Source organism: Leuresthes tenuis, unplaced genomic scaffold, assembly GCF_036924035.1.
Source record: "Leuresthes tenuis unplaced genomic scaffold, fLeuTen1.0.hap1 SCAF_16, whole genome shotgun sequence".
In the NCBI taxonomy this organism is placed as follows: domain Eukaryota; kingdom Metazoa; phylum Chordata; class Actinopteri; order Atheriniformes; family Atherinopsidae; genus Leuresthes; species Leuresthes tenuis.
The window spans coordinates 22845136-22870623 of record NW_027325370.1 but is presented as its reverse complement, the minus strand read 5'-3'; the positions used below and the strand labels follow the sequence as shown (position 1 = coordinate 22870623).

The window sequence follows — 25488 nt, the reverse complement described above, 5'->3', positions numbered from 1 at the left end:
TGGGAAAAAGGTGTTTTACCTCTTCACTTGAAGGGGAAAAAAACACAACAAAAGTGCTAGAACCATGCTGGCTGACTACAATGAATGAAATACTTCTCAGACTCTCCATAAACAAACCTGGGGGACACAATGTGAGAAACAGCCTTTAATGAAATTCAACACAGCACTGCAGACCTCATATTTGAAGTTCATCAATGTTACACTGAAAGCAACCAAGAGAAATCAGATAAATGGCAGGATTACTGCGTTAGAGTGTACAGGTTTATATGATAATAACAAAATTATGTTATAAAGCCATAATGTGGCCGTTTTGAAAGACTTACGGGCACAGCTGTCCGACATCTCCTCGCTATGACTAACAAAGTAATTTGATTTTGTTCGACAAGGATCACTAATCATCACAGCCTCTCTTAGAGAATATACCTGAGTGTAACCTTTTTTTCCTGAAGTATGTGAAAGTAATTAGTTTGTTTGTAATTCAAGCATTCCCTGAGAGGCTATTCCATGTTATTCGGGGCAGAAGTGTCTAAATAAGTGTGAAAGTATGTTGTGAGGAAGAAGTTGTACAGTTATGTTAGTCTTCCATTATGGCCAATACAGAATTTACAGGTTATATACACGTTTTGTCTCTTCAGAATAATTGGAAATTTTAATTGACGTGGTTTTTAGATCTTTTAGAGTCTAACAATGACAAGTTTTTACATAAAACCTCAACAGCTGGATGTCGTTTGACAGAAAAAAGTGTTTAAAAATCAAAACCACCACAACAATCGCAAGAAAACAAACATATGCAATTGAAGTCCGGACACTCAGTTATTCAAAATGTGGGCTGTAAGTTATCTTGAATGATTCAAATACTGGAATCTTTGTGGGGGGGGAAGTAGCATGAAAACGATTTATTCACATGGTGAATTTAAAGCTCGGTGAAAAAAAAAAAACCTCATGAACGTCTGAGTTTTGATGGAGAAACTGTTACTGTTGCTAGGTTATACACTTCCTGCAGCTGTCATCCTCCACACAGCGATATGTGTTGAGGCCACACAAGCCAACATCCCAAAAAGGAGGATCCAACGTAGATGTGCCCACCAGCTACAACAAACATGGAAAGGAAAGCAGACTGGAATCAGACGATTTCACTGCACATGACAACTTACCAATCACACGCTCACTTGGCCAAATATGTCTAAATATAATAATGACAATATACAATATGTCAGCTAACAAAACTCTCACCTTGTTTCTTCTGTAGCCGTCAGCAATGAATTGCTCTCTGTGGTCGTGGATGGGGTCATCGCTGTGTAAAAGAGCGAGGTGCACACAAAGAAAATCAACAAATGACATTTGGAATAACACAACAGTTCCCCTGGATTGAGTAATATAAAATAAGTAGATAAGTATTATAAAATATCATTTTAATACAGTCAGGTGGCTTTACGTACTTCCAAGAAGTTATGCAGTATTATTATTATTATTACCACATGTATTATTATTATTATTATTAGCCAAAATACTCATTGACTTCACCACTCTACTTTAAAGGAAAAAAAGGCGTCAGTGTTGATAATAAATCAGGACATTTACGTTAACATAAAGACTGATTTCAGAGCTGAAGGATGTGGTTTATTTGGATGAGAAATGACTGTGGACACAAGTAAAACCCACAAGTCTCACCAGATTTCAAACTGGAATGTCGCTGGTTTGTTAACAGGTGATACAACCAGAAATATTCACACAATCTTGCTAAACTCTCAGGTTTAGAGTAATCTGTTTTCTGGGTTGTCGATAAAGTGAAATCCAAGCAAAAAAAAAATCCACCCGATGATAAAGCATTCGAGGTGACCCAGCTGAAGAGTACCTGTGTGGGAGATGAAGAGCTGCACTCGTTTGTAGATGTCTATTCCCGATCTGGCGATGACACACCAGTACATGGATTCATCACGCTCTGTGAGCTGAGTCATTGTTACAGTGAAAACTCCTTCTTCCTTATGATCAGCAATTAAGCTTCGGACGTTCGGTCGGTTCCTGGGTGTTTTCACAACTATCTTACACAAATAGTATACAAGTCCTTTGCACCAGTACTTTGTGTTATATTTTAATCTAAGGTCGTACTTACAAGAGACTGTCGCCGAACCTCCAAGAGTTGCTGTCACCTCCTCTGGAGCCGACAGCTCCACCGAGTCCACTGCGTCCTTAGTGAGGCCCAAGGGACTGAAGGGACTGAACACCAGAGCTGCAAAATACAGAACCAATACTCATATTAGTCACTCAAATATCTTATTCTTTCCATGTTTTTTTTCTGCTCATTTTTTTTTCTCCAAAATACCATTGAATAAGCTGAAAAATATCCCCGCAGTTTTCATAGTGTGGCTGAAAATACGATGTGAACCAGAAGTAAAGTGTACAAGGAGTAGGGACTTCCTCCTCTTAAGCAATCGGTTAGTCAACTGGAAGCCACATTTGATTGGTGTGGGTCTGTGTTTGTATTCCGATCCCGCATTAATTAACACGGGGTGACCACACGTTCAGTACATTTGTCAGGTGACAGCTGACACTTTTCTCATTATTTTGCCAGGGGTTGGATTTCATACAGTCTGTCCACTGCATGCTGCTGCAGAACCTTACTGGCTTTTGTTCTTTTTTTTCTCTTTCTATTTGTGTGTTTTTGCAAACAACAGTCTGGCCTTCCTGTCTCGAATTCGCCACTTACACTATCGACAAGCCTTTTCCTTCACCACTGAGAACCACTGTGGAGGGAACTTTAGAGAGACTTCCTTCAACAGTAGGTGGCACTGCAGAACAGACTCTCATCCCGTTGCACAGTTAGATTAATACAGTTGTTTTTCTCTCTGGCTTATCAACACTCCATTGCATGGTCTAATAAGACTTTGAAACATGTTGGAAAATCTTTTGCTGATGTAATTTGCTGCGGGATGAACAATATTATCTGTTGCCTGACTGCTTCCCATCTATTACATTTGTTTCACCATCACCTCGGGGTTTCATTCCTCTAATTTAATCCCATGCCACTTTGTGCCACCGTTCATTCAAATGGCCTTATAATGATGTAACCGAATCCAGTGTTATTGGGAAAAATGGCGTTGTCAGAGTTTCCTTTCCGGGATAATATTTCACATGCATAACATATTAAATGTTTGACTTTTCTGTCTTCTAAGGTGTATTACAAACTTGCTGACTTGAGAAGACTTCACATCCTCGTTCTTTATGTCACACTTTATGTAAATGTTCAGTTTTTGATATCATCTTCCTTTTATCTAAGTGTGTCATCATTAACAACAAACAGCATGTTACGGTGTCGATAGCAGTGGGATATCTTTTTGTTTGACTCCTGGTTTTAACTTAGAGGGATTCCTATCCATCATGCAGTTTGACAGGAGAGATGTCTTTACCTTTAGGGCCTGAAACAGTATTATGTATCTGTGCAAGTTTGGTTCATTTTTCTCGTGGATATTAATCAAATCTAACTTCCATATGTTGTCTTTTGCAAAATGCAGAATTATCCATTAGAACAAGAAAGCACGAGCATGTAAAGTTCAAGTAGGAGCGATAGTGTAGGAGTGGCGTATATGTACATGTGTGTCATCCTGATGTGCTCAGACACAGAGAACAAAATCAGCTTTCACGAAAAACAGAACTATCTTGGTGACGCAAGCATTAGGGAAATTAATGAGGAACACAGTTGCAACATCCATGGTTCTGTTTTTGAAAACCTTCTTAATTACACTGCTACCTTGGAGGTTGGTTGGTGGCGTAGTGGGTTAAGCAGGTGCCCCATACAGAGGCTATAGTCCCCACTGCAGTCGGTCCTGGTTTGAATCTCAAACCAAACAGCCTCCACTGCATGTCATTCCCCTTCTCTCTGCCCTGTTTCCTGTCTCTCTCCACTGTCCTATCAATAAAGGCATAAAAAGCCCCCCCCAAAAATCATTAAATAAATAAATAAAGGGCACACCTAAACAACACAATGTAACTCCAAGTCAATCACACTTCAGTGAAATCTATCCCATCCAGTTAGGAAGCAACACTGACCGTGAATCACTTTCACCTGCTGTTGTGCAAATGGAACAGAATTTGTCATGGAATGGAGAGGTTCTGCAGGTGGTGACCACAGACCATTTCTCTGTTCTCATCCTTTCTGGCTGATGTTTTGGTCACTTTTTCATTTTGTCAGTGTTCTCACCCCTCGAGGTAGCATGAGGCGGTGTCCACCACCCACAGAAGCTGCTCCGGTAGTGCAACTCAGCCAGGATGGCACATCAATGCGAGCTGTGGCAGGAAGGTTTGATGTGTCTCTCAGCACAGTGTCCAGAGCATGGAGGAGATACCAGGAGACAGGCCAGTACACCAGGACTAGTGGAGGGGGCCGTAAGAGGGCAACAACCCAGCAGCAGGACCGCTACCTCCTCCTCTGTTTAAGGAGGAACAGGAGGAGCACTGCCAGAGTCCTGCAAAATGACCTCCAGCAGGCCACTAATACGCATGTTTCTGCTCAAACTGTCAGAAACAGCACCAGTAATGGTGCTGGGAGGCATTTCTTTGGAGGGCCGCACAGCCTCTGCGAGCCAGAGGTACCCTGACTGCCATTAGGTACCGGGATGAGATCCTCAGACCCACTGAGATCGTATGCTGTTGCAGAGGGCCCTGGGTTCCTTCTGATGCATGACAATACTAGGCCTCATGTGGCTGAAGTGTGTCAGCAGCTCCTGCATGATGAAGGCATTGATGCTATGGACCGGCCTGCCCGTTCCCCAGACCTGAATCCAATCCAGCACATCTGGGACATCCTGTCTTGTTCCATCCACTAACGCCACGTTGCAGCACAGACTGTCCAGAAGAAGGACTGATGCTTTCATCCAGGTCTGGGAGGAGATCCCTCAGAAGAACATCCGCCGCCTCATCAGGAGGATGCCCAGGCGTTGGAGGGAGGTCATACAGGCACGTGGAGCCAATGCACTCAGCCTCATTTTGACATGTCTTGAGGAAGTTTGATCAGCCTGTAATGGGATTTATTTTGTTTCCCACTTTTATTTTTAGTGTGATTCCAAATCCAGACCTCCATGGGATAATAATTTTGATTTACATTGAAGATTTCTGTTATTTTGTTCTTAACGCATTTCACTATCTAATGAATAACGATTTTCAACTGGAATATTTAATTCATTGAGCTCTAGGAAGTGTTATTTTAGTGTTCCCTTTATTTTTTGTAAGCAGTGTATGAGTTCCTATTACTTACGCAGAAGCTTTTACCACTTTTTATGAAACTCATTTTACTCGCTTGTGAATATTCAGGTTTGCAGTGAAATTTTTTCTTTTTTTTCACTTAACAGCTGTATAGCTGCTGTAGCTTATTAGGAGGAAGAGCAGTCGCCTGCCAACTGGAAGGTCAGTGGTTCTTGTCTTGTTCAGTGTCCTTGGTCAAGACATGTCCTTTATGGACTAAGCAATGCTGTGTGAGTGAATGGATGAATGTGGCATGTAGTGTGAAAAGACTTTCTGTGTTCAGCTGCACAACAAAAAGCGCTATACGGGTACAATCTATTTACCATTTCTAAGGTAAGCATGTTTGTGACGTGATGACGAAGTGATGAGTCTTTGATGTGTGAGGACCGAATTCTGAAGGAAGGAAGTGGGGTGAAATAATTGTGACGGATGATGAAAAATATTGCTTTTCTTTTTGCAACAGAGAAAACCACAGGAAGCTTGACCTCCTTAATTTTTGCAACACAGTCTCAAAAACAGATGAGTTTGATTTGGAAAGCTCGACAACGTTACTTCTGCTTCCACGCTGTGTTTACGCCTAGGTGTTTTCCCAAGATTCTGACACCAGTGTATGTTAAAATAGAAATGATTACATAAGCCGTTAAAAGAAAAAAGGCCAAATGATTCAGTCATCTTTTCCATCTACCCTGTGAACGCATTGGATTTGAATTCAAATCATTCTCTATGAACCCTCCGGATCCTCCTTTCAGCACAATGGGATGTCAGACACGCTTATCATCACATATCTGCAGTCCAAGTTCGATCTCAAAGGCAATTTGCCAGTTAGCTGTGTGAGTGAACTGCCGATGGTTTTGAATCACTGCTGAACTGAAACTTTTCTACATGACAAAAAGACATTTAATATCACTTCAGTCAAATCACAAACTCACTTCTGTTGCCGCCTTCATGCATAGATGTCATTTCGCTAAATGAATGTGAACGCTCAGGAATTCAAATGTAATCCCGTATTCGTCTTTGTTAATATTCTCTGAAACAATCTTTTTCAAATCAAAGAAGGATCTGAAAGTTTGGGGGTAATTGGGTATGTATAAAAATGAAAACCCTGTCCTATGACTTTCTTGTGCGAAGCAGTTATGAAAAAAAACTTTTCTTTGCACCAGTGGTGGAAAACTTTTCTTCCAGATAATATGTCCCTGTAAGTTGACAGTTCTGGGCCTGGTGCTGCGTATTCAGCATGGTACCCAAATTATAAATAGGGGATACAATATGTTTGTCTCTTTATTTTCATGATAAGAAAAATTGAATGCATCATGCAGGCGGTTCATCTTTTACACCATCATGTGAGTAAGGGTCAGCACAGACCATGTCCAACCAGTCACACGCTCAGTACAATCCATGGCTGTGTTCTCCTTCTGTGTACGCTTCTGTTTCAAAAATAAAATCATTCGGCTACCTTTGGATACATTGATGTAAAGCTTTACATTATTTTTTTTTGCCAGATGAACAAGTGAAGAGTGAGAAATATTCCCCATGAGAACATTAATCTTTCGATAATAAAGCAAGGTTGGAAGAATTTAATTGTCTCTGCAGCACAAACTGCCGGATTCTTGGCAGAAGTCGTAGCTTGGACTCTTATCATTGTTTAAGGGTCAAATGTTAGATCTGCAGGTTTAGATAACATATTTTTGCTCTCAAGTCTTTTGCTTCAACCCATATCTGTTCCCACATGAGCCCCTCGTAAATGGCGTCGAGCCCTTACGGTTGTCAGAGCATCATCAAATCAGTCATCTCACTCCTGAGGAAGTGAGATACGTGTTTTCACACTGATAGCAAAATGAGATGAGCCCTTCTGAGGCTAAGCAGCACAACTTTGTTTTCCCGTCGGTGTGCCTGCTGCTCCTTTTCTTAACAAGGTATAAATCATTTTCCACCTAATAGCAAACATGACACTGTGCCGTAGTGAATCCCCACGGGGTGTCCAATGCAGAATCCTGACATATTAAAAATGAGGGAATATGAAATCCGAAGTTCAGCGCTAAATATTTCATATCTGGTGACATTCAACGAGAGATGAGAGCTGCCTTTGAGAATGAGGCCAAACTGAGCAACAAGGCTTATCCTGTGATGTGTTGGCTGGAAAGGACTTTATTGATCCTGCTTATCAGACTCTCAAGCCCGACCAGCAAGTGTTTGAAGCGATATTTGTGGTGTGTCCAAACTCACAAACGGCAGCATAGTGGGGTTTCACTTACACTTCCAAATCACGAATGTCAGCTTGTTGAGGTCGTTATCTTAACCCCTTCTGCTTGTTCACCACAACCAAGGTACCTGAATACCATCATTAGCATGACATATGCCTGCCCATTCTCTCATTTTTGTCTAATGAAGTTTTTTTTGTCTCCTTTCATTTTGTCCAAATGGAATTTACTCAAAATAATAAGTAAAGAACTTTGGAAAATATACATTAAAAATATATCTATACTCAGCCTGGATACTATGTTTTGATTCCACCAAAAATTGAATTTAATCAAAACATTGAATGCTGAGTATTATTGTCAGTATTGCTATATCACAAAACTACTGTTTGCACCTGTAAGCCTTGGTCTCCACAGCAATATCTAACAAGGATTGAATGCAAGGCTTTGCAGACTTTACGGTGGGATTATTTTTAAAATATTACTGAATTCTGATTATTTGTCATTTCTGTTTAGAATCCACACCCTTTTTTCATAAAATTCCTAAATGTTGTCACCTTTAACCTCTGGACAGCGAGGAAAAGGACACACGCTGGGCCTTGTGTAAATCCTTTGGTTCAGACTCGTCAGTGAGAATTGTCACACTTGTTTCTCAGATCGTTGTGTTGTTTTATTCAGTTAAGCTTTGTTCTCAGTTTAAACCGTTTAACGGTTAACCCTTTAGCAGCATCTCCGTGTTCTACAGTGTTTGCTCATTCTGTGCTCCACACATAGGACCGTTACTGTGACTTGTTGCCTTGAAGCATTTTTACCTTTTGTCTGTATGCATTAGGTTTGAATATTGATAGATTAGCATTAACCCTTGTTTCAAACGTTAATTTAGTAAGTTGGTTTATCATTCTAATACAATTAAAGGCTTTTTTTTAAGTTGCAAAAAGAATATGTCAGCTCCAGCCCTCATTATCCTTTGGATGCAGGTAATACTCGTTTTACCATTGAACAGATTAATCTGTATGGTGATGTTTAATGGTCTCCATAACATGTGAAAAAAATGTATCAAGTATTCCAAGTATGACAGTTTTTCCTCTGGGCTGATACAGGTAATCTGACAGGAACAACTCCCTCAAATTTTCTGGATTTCATGCTTCTTTTTCCACATGTGCTGTCACATTGCAGTTATTAGCAGACACCAGCAGAGTTTCTTGTGAGAAGGTTGTTTGCTACCACAGCTAAAAAGGCTGTTTCCATCTTTATTTTGACTGGCTGATAAAGAGTTTCCGTTGAGGGATCATGGTGTGCACCACCGATACGGCTGACTATCTGGAAATGTTCTAAAAAGGTTCTAAATCATATAAGATACTTAAATAACTGATAACTATGAAAATAATTGCTTTAAAGAATTGGCTCGTGGTAAACTGACAACTCCTACTGCTGCCACTGGTTCTCAAGCTGAAGTTATAGATTGACAGGTTCTGTTTAAAGACTGGATGACGCCGTTTGACATTTGTACTTTATTTTCTCAGGCTAACTTCTCTTGAGTACAAAGTTATTCTCAACACATGTTGGATAGATGTAAAACCTGAGGCTGCCCTCTTGATCAGATCATTTTGAAAGCAAGGAAAACAGACATTTCAGCTGTTAAACTGTACAGATACATATATATGTATATATAAATGCCAAAAGTATGTGAAAACACAACAGAAACATAAGTCAATCAATCCCTGAAGAGTGAGGTTTCTCTCCTCATGCCACAAAAAGCCAAATTCTTGTCGATGATTTGGTGAGTGCTGTCCGTGATTTACAAAAGAGAGGACTAATTGGCACTTGACACACTCTCTGAACTGCAAAAACCATGTCATTAGAACAATAAGTACATCGGCGCACGGTTCATCTGGGGGTTTTTGGTAAAAGTCTTTGCACAGCACAGCTGCTGCCCCTCTCAGCTGCTGCCTTTGTCCTCTCTTGCTTCTGTTTGTGCTGACCCATTTGGCTCTGCCACCGGCTCCTCCACCATTGTCGACCTCTTTGAAGTTCCTGTTGGGATTTAAGGAGATTTGTAGAAGGGGTTAGTGAGAAATGAGAACAAACAAGTCATCAGCACACCTACAATAGCTGATTTCTACACAGTGTACGAGGATTCTGGCTGGAGCTGTACCTGTGAGGTAGTTTCTGTGCATTCGATGGAACAGCAGGAGACCAATGAAGACGACAAAACCAATGCAGGCGATTATCATTCCACACAGAAGGAAGCTGTAGCTACCTTGACTCTGAATAATCTGGGGTTAAGACAGCAACAATAAACTTAACATGAATCTGAATCACCATTAGGCTTAATTTTTGCAATTGCAAGCCTGGTTCAAGACTTATAACACCTTCCCATAATAATGAAGATACTCGTTAGACTTACTGAGCCAACCAGAACCTGCATCACCATCTCTCCCATCCCTGCACTGGTCACCAGGACTGAGGTTGCACATCCTGCAAAAAGAAACGCACGACACACTTAATCTCGTCTCACTTTCATTCCACTACTGTGACATTATGATTGTGCTATAAACACTTTATTATACCCTGATAATCAAGGATGTCTTCAGTATAGGCAAGCATACAGGGGAATATGCTGCTCAGGAAGAGCCCACATAAACAGGTTCCAACAAACAAAAAGGTGTTACTGGTGTAGAAAATAAGCAGCATCAACACGGTAACAATTGCACCTGCCTGTGAACACAAAGAAAATATTTTCTATTCAGTGCTCGTATGTGCGTGGCGTTTAAGTTTAACCACGTATGTCTAATGAGTAATGATGGAGCTCTAAATGATTTATTGGCCTTACCATGTTGAACATGAGCAGTCTCACAGGTTGGAAACGATATGAGAGAGGGATGGACAAGAGACGTCCAGCAGTGATTGCTGCCCAGAAGATACTAGCCAGGTAACCTGCTGTCTTATGAGGCAATGACATCGGTGGTGCCACAGCGTAGGTATACACAAAGCCAGCATATGCGCCCTGAGAAGAAAAGCCAGGTTCTTTCATGTGCCCTACTTTTCATGCGTTATGGGATGCAGATCTTGTATATACCTTTAAAGTGAAAGGAATATCATGTGATTTATGTACACTTTTCACTCACTACAATGCCATCAGTCATGAAGAGCACCATCCCTCCGAGGATATGAATCATAAAGAAGGATACAGGCAACCCGCGCAGGTTATCATTCTGACAGCAGCTAAAGATATTCCCATGACCTAAAGGAACAAAAAGTCGCAAATGACAGATTGGAGAGCAGAGAATGTGCATTTATTGTTTCGTTTCATCCAAGCTTACTGAGAGTCCAAGGACAGAGTGCATTAATCATGTAAGAAAAAAAAAAAGCCCAATCTAAAAAATAAATAAATAAATCGCTTCTACCAAATGTTTACCTCCAGACTCGTGCTCCTTCTGCTCCAAGTCTGGGCCGTCGGTCCCCTGCTGGTTCTCCATTGCTAGTTCATCCTTGTCTAGAAGACGTGGAGTGCTGCCGTGGCAACACGGGATCAGCTGCTCCCGATACATCAGAAACAGGACTGCAATAGGCACGGGCAGCTGCAAAAATAATTATATTTCTTTACTTCTGAAGTGTCAAAATGCTATATACATAAAAAGAACTTCTCTCCTCAATCAATGGATGTCGACTCTGTGTCTTACATTGATAAGCGCCATGATCCAGAAAGCATAATGCACGTTGGACTCTTCCCCTGCCTCGTGGGGCAGGTGGCTCTGAGTTATGTTGTGCGTTGCAATCTGACTGTGTCTCAGCATGTTCCTGAAATGATGCATGATCTCAGTCCCATTCTCTGTGTGGTTCCCACAGCCCGTCTCTGAGAGGAAAGGATCTGCAATCAGAGGGCTCACCAGGGCGCCGAACCCAATGAAAAAGTGCAGAGCCTGCAAAAGTGTAGGAAGGCCAGAGACATCCGTTCAGTGCAGTTTTCCCAAAAAATACAGTATATATAACTTAATGTTCACCAACTGAGCATCTTTTGTAAAATAGAACACAAAAAGTAATGTTGCCTGATTGCAATAATTAGACACTGTGAATTAAAGCTAACTGCTCTCATCTAAGTATCTTTGCAGATATAGTTCAGGTTGCACAGACTTTTCACCTGTAAGAACACAGCAGAGTCCTTTTGATAGATGGTAACCAGCTGGATGTTTGCAATGGTGTCAATAACACCCATCGCCAAACCTGACACCGCCATGGCGATGGCCAGCACGAGGACATTATTGCACACGGGGATAATGGCAAATATTATAGAGATGACAAGAGCAGAGACAAATAAGGCTGCTAGAGCGCTGAGCAACCTTTAACAAAGAAGAGAGACAGAGAGAGTTATAATCCAGGGAGTCATTCTTTTAGATTCTTGTTGCTCTTAAAACATCCCGCACGGGGAAGTTTGTGATACTTACGTTCTCTTGAAAATGCCACCGATAGAGCTGCCAATCAACAAGCAGAACTGCTGGGAGAAAAACACCCAGGTGATCTGACTAAGTGTGGAGTTTGTTTGACATTGCAAGTCCAAAATTGTAGGTCCAAGGAAAGCAATGCAGAGTCCAAAGCTGAAGAAAACACTCCAGTATGTCAACGTGTGATGGGCATTCCGTTTGAACAAGGTTACAATCCGCTCATCTACAAACATCTTGGGCACAACGGAAACAGATGTACTGCAGTGAAACAGAATGCCAAGTATCTTCTCTTACTGACAAGTATCAAAAGTGACGAAAAGAGGAAGCAGGTCTGACAAGTTCACCGGATACTTGGACTGTGACGGGTTTCTGGATGTCTTTTAAAGCTTTTCGGACAACTCTCCTCTTTGAATTGCTTAACTGAAAAGGATGTCCTCTTGAGTTAATGGGTGAAGTGGTGATTCTTCCAACAATAATCTTCCCATTTAAATTGCGTCAATGATTGGCATCGAAGTACAGCCCGTGTGTTGAAATGCTGCGATAAAGCCAGCGTTTGTGTGTCGTTTACCTCTGAGACAATTTAATGGAAAATGGATGATTTAGGAAGCAATGACTCACGGCTGTCTCGTGTACAGGTTTTCTTTTTATTTAAATAACAGGACAACTCTTTTCTTTTAAAAAGCGAAAAATAACTGAATACAACAAACTTTCATTCCCATCTGCTATTAAACAATTTGGTGGCAATGTCATCCCATCAAGCGACGCTTTGTCCAGATTGAAGTAGGTCAACGCCACGTAGATCAATTATAATGTACAGACAGTCATCGTTCACAGAGAATAGCTAACCGAGTTTTCATTTAACCGCTTTCAGGTTAACAGTTTTAGTTCCAACAAGCCCTGTATGCCGAGCCAGATACTTAGTAAAGATATTCGTGGTCCCCAGAGACTGTTTTCTGGTAGCTTTTGTTCTCCCATTTTTTTAATCAAATGCATCCGATTTTGAACTCATCCTGTGAAGATATTAACATTGACCCAGAATTAGAGATTCAATCTGTACATTTCGTGTCTCCCAGAGGATGAGCTGCAATAACTTTCACCGGGTGAAAGTCTCTTTATAACAGACAGATGTCTTGTTTCAGGGGTGCATATCATTCAGAAAGTACTGCACAGGGAATCATTTATTGTGCTTTCGGGTTTATTTGCCATAAACAGCCAACAGCTCGTGTCACTGCTTACTTAACTGTTATATCAGTAAATCATAATTCTAAGGGTCTTGGGCATGTAATGTCTACTCACATTCTTATCTTTTGCCTCCCTCCGACCCTCCCACATTCCCAATTCTTCTCACTATCTTCCTTTTCTCTCAGTGTCTGGGACTACTTTCTGCTTGATTAATTGATATGAATGAATATGAAAATATGAAGCCCTAACCAAGTTGTGTAAACTAACTGATCATGTTTTTACAATGCCAGTTATGCTGTTAAACAGTTCTAAAAAAAAAAAAAAAAGACAGTTCAAAGAGCACAATAAACACAAGTTGACCCAACAAAATCTGATTTATTTACATAAATGTATATAAAATCATTCCTTTTTTGTTTGCACCTGCCATTCTCCAGGACTCCCTGGAAGAAGTATCCTGTATCTGTAGAACTCTTATCATCCGTATCTAGTCAACTCCTGGATACAATAAAGTACAAATAATGTTACAACTTGACAATTAAATCATATCCATTCATTCATATAGTCATGTTTCATAGTAAAAAAAAAGTCCTTATAACAAAATGTACCGATCTTGCTCTTTTTAAAAAAAATCATATTTCTGACCAGTAGACTCAACAAAATCCTGAAAAACATCAACAATTCATGTTATTCAGAAATTTCGAGGCGGGGGGGGTTCTGCACCCATGCTTGGTTTACTGGTTAACAGTTTTTTAAAGCTTAGGTTTGTCACTGAACTGTTTTTTGGATACAGAAGCGATGTGCAAGCGATTGATCTGACTAACAACCAAATTATAGGGTGCATGTCCATTGGCTATATTCGTGACTGGCTAATTTGATCAATTTCACACTCACTGGGACATGAAGATGTTGTCAGACGTCATATTGGACCTGCTAAACATGCTAACACGCATTCTTGTTGTGCCTTAAACATGCTAACGGAGGCGGGCACAAAGCCAACATCACACCTGTGTGGGATATAAGGCGAGGTCAAATAAGATAGAACTTTATTCATCCTGCAACGGGGAAATGTTCTTGTCCCAGCAGCACCAGGAAGATAACAAGATAGCAGCAGTGACCAAATAAAAATCAAATCCATCAGGATGAGTCTCACTGGACGCATGCTGCTGTGTGAAAATTCATGCCTTCCATTCTGCAAAGCCAACAATGCAATTTCAAAACATACACAGGGGCAGCAACAGATCATCGTTAAGTTCAATGTGACTGAATAAGAAGGAAATCTGTGGGTGGCATCACAGTGTAATTATAAAAACGCTACTGTGAGCGTGTGCCATAACTGTCTCAAACATCCTTTTTTTACGCTCTTATAATGGCGCTTGTTTAATATTTCTCACTTAAGCGTTTTTATGTCCAAGCTTTGATGATGTACTCCAGTCCGTGCGTACAGAAATCTCAGCAGAGACATTGTCTTTAAGCCTAGTTCATGCTTCTGCGGCACGTCGCAGGTCATGACGCCGTCATCGCGCATTCAAAGTTCTGCATCGAGGGAACACGTTGCTCTGCAGTTCACCATGCCTGTGGGGGGTGTGGCTGTATGTTTGTGTGGTTTCAGGGGTTATAGCTGAAGCCTTGTTTTTTCTTCCCGTCACAGTTAACAACAGTAAACAATGGTAACCGAGGTGGAGCAGCTGGAGTTGCAATTGGAGCTCATCAATATTAAAGAACAAATGCTTATATTGCAAATGTTGAAGCGCAGGCGACAGAGAAGACGTTTACGGAGTATAGATCTAGCTTTAGTCAGGCTTTGAGAAGTTTGAATTGCTTAGATGCATTATTAATGTCCAACTATTTTGTGTTCGTGTCCAGTAAAAGTGCTGAGAGAGGGAGGCCTTTTTACAGCATTTGCTGCTTAAAGTATAAATACCTCTGAAGTAAAAGTACCTTTTTAGTGTGGCATTGCTTTAAGGTTTCTTTTAACTGTCACCCTTCCAGCATGAATGTGTGTCAGTCTAAAGTTCAGGGTGGCCACTGAAGATGTGCAATGTGTCTTTAACTTGACCCCATTTCAGAAAAGATGTCGACACTCCCACTAAAGCCGCTGTGCATAGCAAGGCACACTTATGATTGATATATTTGGACTCAGACCTGACTCGAATTCCACAATGAACAATGGGGAGCGATGTGGCGACATAGTATACTAGAGCATCAGCTGTATGAATAAGAAAGGGCTTAATATCTAATCCCTTTAATGATTGCATAAAAGAGGAAACGGCTCGGCTGAATGTGGTCAAAAATGGGCTTCCGGCAAGGTCTTAACAGATTAAAACAAAGAAATCACTATAACGACTGTTCTATTTTTATTTTTTAATTTTATTTTTTTAAATCGAACTGAATTTACTCACAAAGGAAATGATCATTTATGACAGACAGTGGCGCAATCCAAAAAAAAAATATTGCTTGTTTTTTATTTGAGCAAGTCAGTGACATACCATGTGTCTTTATATGAATAGAACATTCTTTCTATGACATGTTGTGCTGTCCGTATGAATAATTTTGCATACATGACGTGTTATTTGCCTGGTTCTTATCTTGCTTCTGCAGAGATTATATTCGCCCCCAAACACAGAAATATGATGCCAATCTACGCGTGTCAGATGTCTTAAAAAAAAAAACCCAACTCATTGTTCTTCTTTCCGTCTGAACCGATTTCAGCATTCTGCAAAGTATGTCATGTTGTTCAGCGATTTGATTTGATCTCTCCACACAGCCGTATCTGTGAGACTCAGACATTCAAAGCCCAAAGCTGTGTAACTGATTTGCCAACACTCGCACCTGCTGGTTATGTTCTAAACCCTAAGAAATATCCGTGTTTATGCAACAAGGCATTCATTAACACCCGCTTCCTCTTTGGGAGATATACAGCAACACAAGGTGTCTTCTTCAGGTAATTGTCAACTCGCGATCTCAGAGAAGGAGTGTTAAAAATAAACAGTCATTTCTAGTTACTGAAATAGGGCGTCTGCTCCTGAGCTGAAACACATTGCAACCCAGTTTGGAAAAACTCTCGGGATGCTGTGTTAAAACGAGAATTCAAAATCAAAATGTGTTAATTCGCCAATAATTACAACTCAACATTATTTAAAGTGAGAAAATCACTTTGTGCACACTTTGAACTTAGTAACAGTAAAACATTCTGGGACAAGGGTGTGTTCACTGTACTAGTTTTGATCGTTCTTGCCTGTCATAGAGTAAATGTTCTGTTATCACATCATGTCATCAGACATGTTACTGGTTACTTTTGATCGGAGTGGCTAAATGACGGCTGGCCACGGACTGTTTAACTGGCTGAAAAACACAGAAAACAAGTGAAGGACTGTTGTGCAAAGGACTGTATCAACAGACGGAGAAAGTAGGCCAGTTTTCTTTTTACAGAGAGATCCAAATGAGTTTCTAACATTCACAGAGACGACTTGAATCCAGGCTTTGAAAACTGGATTTGAAGGGGAAATGCTTTTTTTCCAGTACGTCAGATTTAGGAGTAAAAACTCTTTGCTGTGTAATATTCTGACATAGATGCGATAAGCTGAATAGCTTTTACCAATTTATACTCAAAACTGCATCAAAGTGTTTGCATTTGAAGGTAAAGCAGTATAACAGTAAAAAGCTGATCAGCAACCACGATGAAGCTGCACAAAGTGTGCCCCAAAACATCTGAACTCCCTCAACTCCCTCTCAGCTGTGCTCACATATAAACATGGGATGGAAGTCCATCCATAGTTAAATTAAATGTTTCCCATCATAGAAATGAGGTACTCAAAAAACATCAGGATAGCAAATTTCAGAGCAGACCTTAATGTCTGTGGCTCAGTTTGAACATTCGTGATGTCACCAATAAAAGCCTGAAATCAGATTCGAAGCCTTCCAGATTTTCTCTCCTGCTCAACAAAGCGCATCTGTGCAAATAACAACTATGTAAACAAGGATGACACCTCTTCCCAGCTCGAAATTACACAGCTGCATAGTATGTATTAACATGTAAATGAAAACATGGATTTGAATAAACAGAAATCTATAAAGTAAATAGCCTGTATTAAGTACAAACAGGCAAACCCCTGCTCATAGGGTAATGTGCAAATATCACATTAGAAAATGAATAGGCTCTCGCTGTCTGAAAATATACATCTACATAATGAAATAATGCTCCTTAGAACCACAGCCAAGGTTTCTCCAACATGACTCTATGAGCAAGGCTGATTTCTTTCTTTTGAAAAGCAAAGTTTGCTCGGTTGGTAACAAGAAGAAACGATAGGTGAATGCAGCCCGGCTCATTTCTGGCAACCTGGGGGCAAAGGTGGTGGTGGTGGGGGGGGCTGCACTGTGATTAGGAGCAGGTTAGCAGCAGCTTTACAGGGGACCCAGATGGCTCGAAATTAGATTGATATAAACAGCGTTGGCTGATTTCATACCTTGTTTGGAAAAATACCGGTATAAATTAAAAAGTCACTAATGAATCCCAAAACCCTCGGGGTTGCTGGCTTTTCAGCTGTATGCTGATAACAAGGCAGAAGGTTCCGTTTCTCCTCCACTGCTACCTGAGGGCCTGAGAATCGCCGTTATCGTGTACTTCTTTTCGGCTTCACCTTCGTGTACAGAGACTTCCTGTGATTCTCTGAATCTCTGAAGGAAAGAATGGCTAATCTCTCTCCATGTTTATTTCTGGAAGGCTCACTGGGATGTTCTTTTTATTCCAAACCAGGTTACCGAGCTGTCGCCAAATAACCTCATTAACTGTGACATTTTTTAACATTATACACCTTTTCTCGTCTTTTAATGGCTGACAGACAATTTAAATGAGCTGCTTGTATAGCGGTTTATTTTCAGCGCATTCCTGTTGGAGGCTTTAGGTTTGGTTAAGGTAAAAATAACATCAGCACATACACTAAGTCTGCGTAGAATTAGTGAAAACAAATCAGCTCATTAGGGAGTGTAATAAGTACAATAACTGCCTCCAAAATGTAGTGGAGTAGAAGAGGAAAGTGTTGGATATACCTCACTACTGAATATCAAGCAAATACATGTTTCACACTGAGCTATAACTGTGTTTAAACCGGTTTGTTGATTTAAGTTGAGCCTGGAAAAAAAAAAAAAAAATCCTCTAAACAGAAGAATTTCCAGTTTGAGACATTAGTCTGCTCAGTGCCGGTCAAACATTTTTTTGATAAAAGAAGAATTCCTGGCTGTGCATTTTGTTCTTCAACACTAGATGGGGTGAAAGCCTCGCCTTAAAGAAAAACTCGGCCAACTATAAGGTTTACCTCCACAGAAGATCCAATATGTAAGCATCTCAGCACCAGCTGAAATAAAGCGACAAATCAAAAGATTTGGAAAGCATTACTGGCCATACAAATTTCCATTGTTGTTAATTATTCACGAGCATTGCTTTTTCTCTCAAATGCAGTCGGATCGTGACGTCTTTTGTTCAGTCTTAAAATGTGTTTTTCGATGGCAGCCGCATCAAGGTCCATAACAGCGTTGCCTTGCTCGTCTTCCTCTCATCTCCATATGCTGACATTTATTCGATCCACAATCAAGAGGCCTGAGGCGGCGCCAGCACAATGTGATGGGAATTACAAGATGAGTGCCCTATTTTGTCCTCTCTGCTTTCCCACATCTATACAACATTCAACATGTTTCTTTAGAGTCTGTAGGGTCGGCAGAGTAAAGTGCATATTGCATTTCAAGGTAAAAATCATCTTACTTCTACGTACATACTCAGATATTTAATCATATGCAAGTGAGCAAATAAAATACTTTAAAGTCTGCATGAAGAGAAAAGTTGCACTACGTTTGTAGACAATTCAGTTGAGACGACTCATTTATTAGTCAGTAACACGAGTGAAGGGATACGCCAAAGTAGATATGACACAGGCCCCTTGTGGGGCAATAGGATATGTTGCATCTATACACATTACTCCAGTCTGTCCCTGTAGCTGTGGATGGAAATGTCCAGCAGAGCTCCTCCTGCACACCTCCTTAGGCCCAAAATAGAGGCAGGGATATGAAGTATGCAAACAGAAGCAGTGCTATTCTATTAGGCTCTGGGTCGCTGCTGAGGCAGCTAATACACAAGGTTTACAAACATCTCGAAAATATCTTCTATTCAGAGAAGATGACAGCATTCATTTCAGATGAAATCAAAAAAGGATCGTTGGTGCATGTGAAAAAAATACACTATTACAGCAGAAGAGAGAGAGACAGAGACAGAGAGAGAGAGACTCCCTTTGAAATTACCCCAGAGTTTATCTTGAATGTCAAGAGGCGCTTTTCTTTTGCTGTCAGAGACCACATTGTTTTTCAGTGTCGTTTAGTGCCCCGTAGTGTTCTGGACCGAGTACAGACACTGTCTCTCAGTGATGCCGTGTTTTAATATTATGTGGACTTAACTTTAGGCTCAGAGGAGCATTGATGCTCATCCAAGAAGATCAATCGGGATCTGCCACCCGTGACATCTGAGGCACAGCTGTAGATTGCATCTGGATTGCTCTGAAAGAAAAATGTCATACAATCAAGAAACGCCGCTCGTGGTCTTTTTTGCAAACCGTTGTTAAACTTCTACATAAACTCGTGTGAATAAATGCATGTAAAACGAGTGGTGGACACCTTCCAAAGTCCAGCTGGAAAATAATGTGTTCTAACATGTTATAAATGTTGTGAAAGAATGCATCTATGCCCAAAGCGGGATGTTTTTTTAATGGGGTTAAACCCAACCGAACAAACTGAAACGTAAAACAAGTGCCACTGAATGATTGTCTCCTTTTTGGTACTTCTGACAGTTATTCTGCCACATCTCCAGAACAGCCCATATGACATAGAGGTCACTTGGATTTGAGGTGATGTCGCTCTGAGGGCGATGGCCAGTCCCCTCTCGGCCCTGCACAGGAATGAGGAAATGCTGCACTGATGCCTGTCAAATTCTAATGAATTTGAATAATGAGCACTAGAAATACTTTGTTTCGTGGTATAGGAGAAGAAGACAAACATTTTTCCTGCCATTTTGACTTTAAAACAACTCTCATAGTAGCTGCAGCTTTTGTTCATGAGTCAACTAATTGTTGCAGCTCTACTACAGTAGTAAATTCCCACAGCAGCTCACAATGTAGAGTTTTTCCTTACACTGTGGTTTAATTGTAATTGCAGGAATAACTGTAATATAGTGAGAGCAGCTCATTCTGGAGAAGAAATCAAAGCAAAACTAACAAAGGATTATCTTCATGATGGAGTCATTTTGCAGAAACGGAAGTCTCATGCTCGGTTGGCTTTGATAGAGACAGCACAGGCGCGAGAAATAAAGCATTAAGCCCATTTTCATGGATGACATGCTCTGTCAGTACAACAGAGCAGATAATTATTCCAATGCTGTGATAGTGTACAACCTCACTAGATGTAATGAAAGGCAAGGGATTGCACAAAGGCCAGCAGATTTCTGTATCAAGAACTGAAACTGCCCCCCCCCCGAAGATCTTTCTCTCAAAGCCTGAAGGGGAGAAGAACTCATGCATGCAGCCGTCTGGTAATACATGTTTGTACACACATCCGGACACAGATAAACACAATGGTGATGTATTATTTTCTGTGGTAAAATGTCTCTTGCGTTGCCCCTCGTCTCAATGTCTCTCTCCCCCACCTCCCCGACGCAGTAGTAGAGAGCAGAGCAATGATGCGTGCCTTAGTGAAACCTGGTGAATAGTAATGAACCGAGCCTGTGTCTATTTGAGGGAAAGCAAGAGGAAGACAGAGAGGGTATGGGAAGGGGTTTGTGGGTAAGGAGGAGGGGAGGGGGGGGGGGGTCGACTGTGAGGGGAAACGGGGCTTCACTTGCAGCATTGATGCAGCACAAGCAGCAGTGAGCAAAGAAGTGACTGACTGGAGATGCAGTTGCATTAATACTTCACACGGTATTCACGATGGCCTCCGTCACACGGCTCATCGCTCATTCCAACCACACCGACATGACATCACTCGCTCAAGCCTGAAACAAACTGGATCTTTTATCAGGGCGGCTTTTTTCTGGTGCCTCATACAACAGTTTCGTGCTCTCCCCAGTTATAGCCCCTGCCTCACATAGGCAAGGAGAGAGGAGTGTATTAGGGAAGGTAATGGGAGGAGGGGGGTGGGGGGGGGGTGGATGTGGGCAACCACACCTGCTGTCTTGAGCTCAGATTCACCAGGCAAAACAGCAGACTCCCTTCACTAGTGATGCACTGACAGTAAGGAGGACAAAGAAGGGAGAAAAGAGGCCAAAACAAAGACCAAGAAACTCGAAAGATGCCAAGGTTTTCACATCAGCGTTGGTTGGATGCCTTCAAATCTCACAAACTAGCCCTACAAACGCATGATGACAAAGTTTGTCTCATCAGAGGGAAGAAGAAGAGCATCCTGATAAAAACATGCGCTTCTGTGTACAACTGAGGGACAAATGACTGGAATATTCAGCAACTGGCTGGAAAGATCAACTAGAGTGCCAAGACTGAAAGGAAGGGAACAAACACAATAGACAGCCCCCCTAACTCAGCCCCTCTTTTATCCTTTTCCATCCAGGACCCATGGGCACTCTGCCAACATGGAATCTTAAGAACTCATTCAAAGACGGCCAAAGAAAGGGACTTGTTTAAAACCAGGAGCTCTTGTTTTTCCTTACATTTCCCACGTGAAGAGGGATTTTCTGGTTGCCGTTTTCTCTGACACTGCATCTGAGCCGGCAGAGGGGGGAGGCTGAGGGACTAGAATTGCAATTCATGTAACGTTTCGTCAGCTTGGTGTTGAGAGAGCATTGTGAGAGATCTCCCTCCTGAGCTCGCTCTCCCTCCACCAGTTTTCATTCTGCTTTTACTCCCTCCGTCTCTCCACACTTGCTCCTGCTCACATAGTAACTCCTCCCCCCACAACCCATTGTCTCTTCATACAGTATTTGGCTGAGGGGATGTCATACTCGGTCCAGCGAGGGACGCAGGAGAAGGAGAAATAGGTAAGAGGCAGATTTATAGCACAGGAATGCATCCGGCAATAAATGCACGTCACTGTTACTTTCAGAAGTGGTTGAAATAGCTGTTTGTTCTCATCGAGGCAGACAGTGAGTCTAAGAGGTTGCTTTAGAGATGATATGTTGCTTTTATGTTTTGTATGCAGTATTTCGATGCGTTTTAGTTGTCTAGACTGCCAGTGGAAGGTGATTAGATGTGTTTTTAATTGATCAAACAAAGTACTAAAAAAATAATAAATCAGATGCCACCCTTTTATCTTTTATCTGCAAGTCAAAATCTGTCTAAATCTTTCATTTGCAGGGTATCAACCATTTCCTATGATGTTGGATTCAAATATACATGTTTTTTTGTTTTTTTTTTTTTAAAAGAAGTGCCCACTGCTCATTCTGAACACAAAAAACGAACAATGGAATGTATTCAATATTGAATCATGGCTATAATCTGCAGCCTTTAAAAACATCTGGCCACTGATGATTACCTGAATTGGCTCCCAGCTGAGGGGAGCCACGCACTATGTTTGGGTATTAAAGCTAATCCTGCCTGTGGCTGAGATTCACCTTCTCGTCTGGACAGAGTCTGACACAGGGGCTTTACTAATTTATGCTGAGACATGCATGAGCACAAGCTCCCTGAAGCTCAGGGATAGTGGTCTTCTTTGAACCTGAAATAGGCTGATGAAGTAAATGCCTTCTCCTCTCATAAATAAGCAGTGCACTCTGTCAAAGGGTCATGAGAATATCCAGCATATGTAAGGCCAATGAGATATTGATCTAAGTGTGTAAACAGTTCTGTTTGGAAAGGGTGACAACCTCAAAAAGCAATCCCGAGCTTCATTTTTAAATTTTTTTTCTTTACACACACAAAAAAAAGTCTCATGATAAAGTTAAGTTACAGACTGACATAAGAAGACATACAAAGCATGGCAAAGTTAAGAGAAGAATCAACAAAGTAAGTAAGACAGTATTTCTCATCTCTGCACTGCAAGCACGGCTTGAAACAGGTGCATAAAAAGATGACTATGCGGGGCTCTCTCAGTACTGGACAGTTGCAGCCCAGTACAGGAAGCTTTGTGTGCTTGTTCAGAGAGAGAGGAAAAAAAAGAAAGAAAAAAAAAAAGGAAAAAAATGAGGCACTCAATGGAGCTTTTGTTGTTTGAGTTGGAGACAGCAAAAGCACAAGAAACACTGACTGACAAATACCTGGCCTCTCTGAGCCTCAAATACCTCGGCGATGCACTTGATACAATGTCAACAAATGCCTCCTCTGTCCTAGCCCGTTTCCTCTCTGTCCATGGGATTTTTTTCATGTTATTGTAAAGGCTACTGTTTTCTGAGCAGACATCTGGGTGAGCAGATTTTGGCCTGCGTAGCTCCAGTGCTGAATCTGTACTCACTGAGGGGCTGAAAAAGGCTCGAGGCACCTCTAACATTTAGCAGTGCTTAAAGTCATTGCAACAGTCTTTAGGCGCAGTGTGGCGAAACATTCGGAATCAGTACTAGTTCACGTTATCGTTTGCCTTCTTTAAGAGAAGGAACGGACATTAAATCCAATCTAAAAAGTCGTGTTTACGAAAATCAACCATGCTTAACTCGCATGACGGCTTTTGTCCAAGAGACACGAATGGAGCTGCACAGAAGTGTTCATTTTCTGTTTGGTGTGCTCAGCGGTTTGAACTGAAATGCCGGCGTAATGAGCTCCTTTGTGCTTTAGGAAGTCAAGCAGGGAGGTTGTTACAGAATATAGAAAGAGTTTACGTAATGTGTTTTGAACTCAAGACACAGAAATCCGTTTGATTAACATTGCACCTTTTCCCTGCAGACATTGATCCAAACCCGCATTTTTAATCAAAGATTATTCCACGAACCCCCTCAGGAACTAAACAGCTTGAGGGATGTTGTTGAGAGATTCAGACATTGGGAAGAGGTCAATTTATGCGAGTCTGTGCTGTGGAAAACACAATCCTTACTGTCTTAAGACTCATATTTATATATTTGAGTCCCCTGGGCCTAAAATGAGAAGTTGCAGATTCTTTGGTTAATTATTCATGCAGAGGCTGGTTCTAAATCCTGAATGCCGTCTGCAACCTGCCGTTTTTCCTTTTTTTGTTTTTCCCAAGCTCTCAGTTTCTTTAAACACATCTGAGCCCAGTTTTGTTTTACGGCCTTCCACAGCAAACCACACATGCATCTTATGGCTTTCTATTCCTATGTGAGTTTTTTCTGACACGTCATGTAGGGTTTAAAGCCATTGGATACACAGTGGACAATCAGCTGGAGAACTATCTGGAGACTTTCAACATTATTTTACTTCTAAGGTGTCTTTAACATGATTTTTCTTATCATTTGCAGATATCACCGAAGCTCAAACTCATTTATGCGAGTTCAGCTGTTCAGACATTTTGTTTAGACCAGACATTTGTCAAATCTGATATTTTAATAACCAAAGTAATCGCAAAAGATGAATATCTGGCGTATTCACCAGTGCAAACAAACGGTTTTACATCATCTTCACTTCCATCTGCTTAAGCCAAAAACATCTCTCCATAACTTGGCAGCCAGAGTAGAAATCTGTAACTGGCCTTTCATTTGGCTTCAGCTGACTTGAAGAAGAAAAAGTTTCCAAAAGGTTTTTCAAATCTCATAAAAAAAATTTAAAGTTATTCAGTATTCACTATGTTACTCCCTCGCACTGCACGAATCACAGTTGTTAAAATGTTTAATGCAGGAATTGGGATTAAAAATAAATAAATAAATTAAAAAAAACCTCGAACATTTGAATGTTTTTGGCCCCGATTTAGAAATGGTTTTTAATATCGGCAGTTTATGCTCATTTTTGATGGAAGTCATTCCAAACCGTAATCTCACAGGATACCTCAGCCAACTGAGCCATCGCTGCACTTGTATTAAGTGCTTCAAAGTGGGTTTTCATGGCTCACTCTCCATCCCCGCTGAGTAGATTTCAACATGATTCAAGGGGCATTTAGCCTTCTGACCGTAAAGACTCCCTGTTGAATATCTTTGCATTCCCATCGGCCCTCTTGAATTCTCTGTAATAGAAAAAAAAAGATGAATTTTTTTGTAATTATACTTACAAATGCCGTTTTGTTCTAATATGTACAAACCGAGCAGCGGTTCCCTTCCCTGCCTGATTGGAATCGTTTGCAAAAGCTGCTGAAAAGGTTTCACCGTGTGGATTAATATGAAATCCACTTATGCCCATGTTATTTTGTAACTGGTAATAAAAACAATGTTTGTGGCAAATCAGTTCCATTAAAGTTGTTTAGTCCCTGCAATACATAACTGTTGTTATGTGCATAACAGTAAACAACTCAGCAGGTGATCAAGTCTGTTCAAGTGAAACTCAAATCTCACAGCAACTCGACGTAAACACCTG

General features: G+C 41.0%; 2 protein-coding genes across 2 annotated transcripts; both read right to left on the bottom strand.

Moving 5' to 3' along the window:
• Positions 1–848: 848 nt before the first annotated feature.
• Positions 849–2377, bottom strand: LOC140271901 (CMRF35-like molecule 5). The gene is made up of 5 exons (XM_072367207.1): positions 2324–2377; positions 1856–2230; positions 1234–1294; positions 1170–1183; positions 849–1117 (listed from the first exon to the last, which is right to left on the bottom strand). The coding sequence occupies exons 1-5, from the start codon at positions 2358–2360 to the stop codon at positions 987–989; spliced, it is 618 nt and encodes a 205-aa protein (XP_072223308.1). The 5' UTR covers positions 2361–2377; the 3' UTR covers positions 849–986.
• A 6580-nt stretch (positions 2378–8957) lies between these two features.
• On the bottom strand, positions 8958–12114 carry mfsd4ab (major facilitator superfamily domain containing 4Ab). Its single transcript, XM_072367087.1, has 10 exons — positions 11879–12114; positions 11575–11773; positions 11117–11356; positions 10852–11014; positions 10562–10677; positions 10267–10440; positions 10004–10151; positions 9841–9911; positions 9589–9709; positions 8958–9467 (listed from the first exon to the last, which is right to left on the bottom strand). The coding sequence occupies exons 1-10, from the start codon at positions 12106–12108 to the stop codon at positions 9373–9375; spliced, it is 1557 nt and encodes a 518-aa protein (XP_072223188.1). The 5' UTR covers positions 12109–12114; the 3' UTR covers positions 8958–9372.
• Positions 12115–25488: the final 13374 nt, after the last annotated feature.

What these genes read in the sequence shown, in the direction of transcription:
- LOC140271901 (XM_072367207.1), bottom strand. Translation starts at nt 2,360, where the DNA reads ATGAAAACTGCGGGGATATTTTTCAGCTTATTCAATG. An exon ending in ATTTTTCAGCTTATTCAATG is followed by an intron (nt 2,231 to 2,323) that starts GTATTTTGGAGA and finishes TGTATTTTGCAG; the next exon opens with CTCTGGTGTTCAGTCCCTTC. An exon ending in GCTCTTCATCTCCCACACAG is followed by an intron (nt 1,295 to 1,855) that starts GTACTCTTCAGC and finishes TCTTTTACACAG; the next exon opens with CGATGACCCCATCCACGACC.
- mfsd4ab (XM_072367087.1), bottom strand. Translation starts at nt 12,108, where the DNA reads ATGTTTGTAGATGAGCGGATTGTAACCTTGTTCAAACGGAATGCCCAT. An exon ending in GGTGGCATTTTCAAGAGAAC is followed by an intron (nt 11,774 to 11,878) that starts GTAAGTATCACA and finishes TCTTTGTTAAAG; the next exon opens with GTTGCTCAGCGCTCTAGCAG. An exon ending in GAAGGAGCACGAGTCTGGAG is followed by an intron (nt 10,678 to 10,851) that starts GTAAACATTTGG and finishes TTGTTCCTTTAG; the next exon opens with GTCATGGGAATATCTTTAGC.